At 34.3% G+C, this 4674-nt stretch overlaps 1 protein-coding gene across 1 annotated transcript in view; it reads right to left on the bottom strand.

Annotated features, from left to right (window-relative positions):
• Positions 1 to 2413, bottom strand: part of LOC111397791 (mitotic spindle checkpoint protein BUBR1) — an 11466-nt gene extending 9053 nt beyond the window's left edge. The window contains exon 1 of the mRNA XM_023024771.1: positions 1956 to 2413. Coding sequence (XP_022880539.1) covers positions 1956 to 2413 — 458 coding nt within the window. The remainder of the gene's footprint in view (positions 1 to 1955) is intronic.
• Between the last annotated feature and the right edge of the window lie 2261 nt (positions 2414 to 4674).

Here is a 4674-nt window from a genome sequence, read left to right as displayed (position 1 = left end):
TCAATGAAAACTAGCTCTTCCAAAATAGAATTTTGAATAGATAATGGTGAAAAATATGGAAATGGGATTTCTTTTTGGTTGAAGCATTTGTAGAAGAAAAGTTTTTTGAGCTAAGAAAGTGGGGAGAGAAAAAAAGAGAAGGGTCAAGGGTAGAATTAGGTGAAAATCTGAAAACGGGATTTTCGATTTTGGGTTAAGGGTTGGGTGAGTGTGAGGGAGAAGAAGATTTGTTTTTTTCCTTTTCATTTTGTTTTCTTCTTCTTTTTTGTTGTTTTTTATTTAAATTTTTTAATGTAAAAAATATAAAGTTATCATTTTTGTAACTTCCCTTTTTTTTTTTATATATATATTTTTTTAAACAAAAGGAGTGTTACCAAGTTTCTTATTTTTGAAGAAATAAAATCTACTTTTGGAATTTTAAAGAAAATTTGATTAATCGACTATATGAATTTAAAAGAGTAACCAACTAACATTTAAATTAATTAAAATCATTCAACATCAATTTAAATGAAATACACAAATATGAATGTCAAAACTGCAGAATAAATGTACAGATACTAAACATGAACATATCAAAATAAAAGCCTAGTCATGAATATAGTAAAAATCTTTTTTTTTTTTTTACTTGGCAATCCAGAAGCATCCACTCGTCCAATCTTTCACGTGTCCAGCACGACCTGTTCTAATATGAAATTTGTTTGTAAGAGTGAGTATTTTAAACAAAATTCTTAGTAAGATACGTTCAAATTTCATACCCGACATTCATATGGTTTAAGGAATTTCTTTAGAATTCCCACATCCCGTAGGATTTAACATAATTGGACCTAACGGTCCATCCCGAAAGATTTAACATAAAAATCATTTCTTGGAATTTTAAGGCATTGGATGAAATCATAATATAGTATTATGGAGAATAAAAATTTTAACCACTGCACTTATGTATCTTACCTTAAAAATCTGAATTTGTTAAAAACTTGAAAATGGATTCTCCTGTTTCCCTTGACTCGAAGAATAGCAAAGTATATGGAATTTATAACTTTATATGTATGAAATAACCATGTGGTAAGTTAAATAAATGTGCATGGTGGGTGGGTAAAAGAAAATCGCCAAGTGTTTGAAAAAAAAACCACCACATGATCTCATAACTTACACACACGTATACCACTAATAGAACTCAAAGCAAACAAAATGATAAGATTGGTTATTTGTTTACCACGTGAAATCTCACACATGCCAACCAATCAATGCAAAGAAACATAATAATTAATATTATATTAAATGGTTATACAAATTTCGTTTTGACCACAAAAACTTGATAAAATGCGTTCAAAATAAATTTCTCTTAAACCCGATTTACGTAATTTAACACGATCTACAAGATGAGATCCATATTCATATATTTTTGTTAATATCTACTATACCAAATTATTGGGACAACATAATATTTAGAAAAAAAATAAGAAAAATGCATAATTAGGAAATACTTAAATTTTTTTAAAAAAATATACATATATATTGTATTATCATTTTAATTAATGAACTTTATTATAATGATAATGTAGGCATGGACCAATTAATTTGCTAATGATCAAAGTTGCATTAACAAAATTTAAGACCTACGTAAGAGGTAAATAAATTTTGGAACATTACATCCCTTCCCCCTTAAAATAATTTCGTCCACGAAATTACCTAATCTAATCGAAATGCTCTAGATACTTGGTGTTTATCTCTTCTTCTTTCTTCCAAGTAGCTTCTTCGACTCCATGATTTCTCCATCGAATTTTAACTAAGGCAACTTCCTAGTTCCTCAAAGCATGCGCTTTCCTCTCAATAATTTCCACGGGACCCTCTTCATAAGTCAAGTCTCTCTGCACTTCTAGTGAGTCATAGCTTATCACATGTTTAGGATCATGCACATACTTTCTAAACATTGACACGTGAAACACGTTATGTACTGCCGATATCTAGGTGGCAATGCTAAACGGTACGCCATATTTCCAATTCTTTCTAGAATTCCAAAAAGACTTATGAATCGCGATCTCAACTTCCCCTTCTTTCCAAATCTTAGAACCCCTTTTATTGGCGCTACTTTTCGAAATACTTTCTCTCCGACTTCAAACTCAACCGACTTTCTTTTTTGGTCTGCATAGCTTTTTTGTCTATCTTGAGCTAACTTTATTCTGTCTCTAATTTTATCAACTGCTTGCATTATTTTTGCAATAATTTCTGGACCAAAAATTCTATTTTCTCCGACTTCATCCCAATGAGCCGGTGATCTAAATCTTCTACTATAGAGAGCTTCATAAGGAGTCATGTCAATAGTAGCCTGAAAGCTATTATTGTATGCAAACTCTACTAATGGTAGAAATGACTCCCAACTACCTCCAAAATCCGAGACACATGCTCCAAGCATATCTTCTAGAGTCTGAATGTTCCTTTCTGATTGTCCATCTGATTGGGGATGATAGACAGTATTGAATTTAACTTTGTCCTCATAGCTCCTTGCAGGCTCTTCAAAATTTTGGAAGTGAACCTTGGATCTCGGTCTGAGTCAATAGAAGTCGGAACTCCATACAGCTTGATAATTTCCTTGACATATAACTGGGCAAACTGATCCATATTGTAGTTCATTCGTATTGGAAGAAAGTAAGCCAATTTTGTCAATCTATCCACAATTACCTAAATAGCATCATATCCTCGATTTGTCTTTGGAAAATTTACCACAAAATCCATAGCTATCTTCTCCCATTTCCACTCTGGAATTTCTAATGGGTTTAATGGCCCTGATGGTCTCTGATGTTCGGCCTTAGCTTGTTGGCATATCATTCATTTCTCAACAAATAGACCAATTCATCTTTTCATGTTCCTCCATCAAAATGTATCGCGAAGGTCTCGATACATCTTTGTACTATCGGGATGCACAGCGTACGGGGTAGAATGAGCTTCTTCTAATATCTCTTTCCTTATTCCTTCATCCTTCAGAACACACAGTATTCCCTCAAACGTCAAAGCATTATGATTTGCTAAAGTAAAACCCTTTCGTTTACTTATACCAACTTTTGCTTTAATTTTTTTCAAGAATGGGTGAATGGGTCATTGTCTTGGGCATCTTTGATGCAATCCCTAAGTATAGGTTGGATCTTCAATACAAAAATCTTTGTAGTAACTTGAGTCGACGGGATGACGACTTCCAATCTCAATTTCTCAAATTCCTTTAACAATTGTCCTTCAGTTGTGGGTAGAGCTACCAATTGTCCCACTGTCTTTCTACTAAGGGTATCAGCGACTACATTTGCCTTACTCGGATGGTAATGAATAATGCAGTCAAAGTCCTTAACCAATTCTAACCACCTTCTCTGCCTCATATTTAACTCCTTCTGTCTGAAGAAATATTTCAGGCTTTTGTGATCCGTATAGATGTCACGTTTTTCCCCATAGAGATAGTGGTGTCATATCTTTAGAGCATGTACCACCGCCGTCAATTCTAAATCGTCTGTGGGTAGTTTTGCTCATGTTGTTTTAATTGTCTTGAAGCATAAGTGATCACCTTTCCATTCTACATCAATACACACCCTAAACCCTATTTAGATGCATCACTATATATAACAAATCCATTCGAGCCCTCCGGTATAGCCAATACTGGAGCCGTGACCAATTTCTATTTTAGTTCTTGAAAACTCTTCTCATGCTTCTCAGTCCACTGAAATTTTACCGCTTTTTTAATTAGTTGGGGTCATCGGCCCAGCTATTTTAGAAAATCCTTCGATGAATCTTCGATAATAACCAGCCAATCCCAAAAAGCTACAGACTTCACCTAGATTCGACGATTTAAGCCACTTGGTTACCGCCTCAACTTTAGTAGTGTCTACTTGAATTCCTTGTGCTGTAATCACATGACCCAGAAAGCCTATACGATCTAACCAAAATTCACACTTTTTGAATTTAGCAAACAATTTCTCATTCCTCAGTGTTTCCAATACTATTTTAAGTTGTTCTTCATATTGCTCCTTGTTCCTCGAATACACCAAAATATCATCAATGAAAACAATGACGAATTGATGTAGCCATTGATGAAATACCCGATTTATCAAGTCCATGAACATTGCAGGGACATTTGTCAATCCAAAAAGCATTACAGTGAACTCGTAATGACCATAGCGAGTTCTAAATGCCGTCTTCGAAATATCATTTGCCTTTACTTTCAGCTGGTGATAACCTGACCTTAAATCAATCTTGAAAAATACTATTGCACCCTTTAATTGATCAAAGAGGTCTTCAATCTGTGGCAGGGGATATTTATTTTTAATAGTTAACAAGTTTAGCTCACGGTAGTCAATGCACATTCTCATTGAACCGTCTTTATTCTTTATGAATAAAATTGGTGTACTGCAAGGAGATACGCTTGGTCGGATGAAGCCTTTATCCAACAATTCTTGTAGCTGTATTTTCAATTCTTGTAGCTTCTTTGGTGCCATTCTATAAGAAGCTTTAGATACTGGCGCTGCTCCAGGCATGAGATCAATCGTAAACTCAACTTGTCTATTTGGCAAAGTGCTGGTAGATCATCAGGGAACGCATCAATAAAATCTCGTACAATTGGTACCACACTAAGAGGAACCTCCGATTGTTGTGCTCTAGATATATTCACCAAAATTCCATGGCAAGATTTCTTCT

Source organism: Olea europaea, chromosome 7 (genome assembly GCF_002742605.1).
Source record: "Olea europaea var. sylvestris chromosome 7, O_europaea_v1, whole genome shotgun sequence".
NCBI lineage: Eukaryota > Viridiplantae > Streptophyta > Magnoliopsida > Lamiales > Oleaceae > Olea > Olea europaea.
The sequence above is the reverse complement of the archived record's forward strand: the minus strand, read 5'-3'. Positions and strand labels throughout refer to the sequence as shown.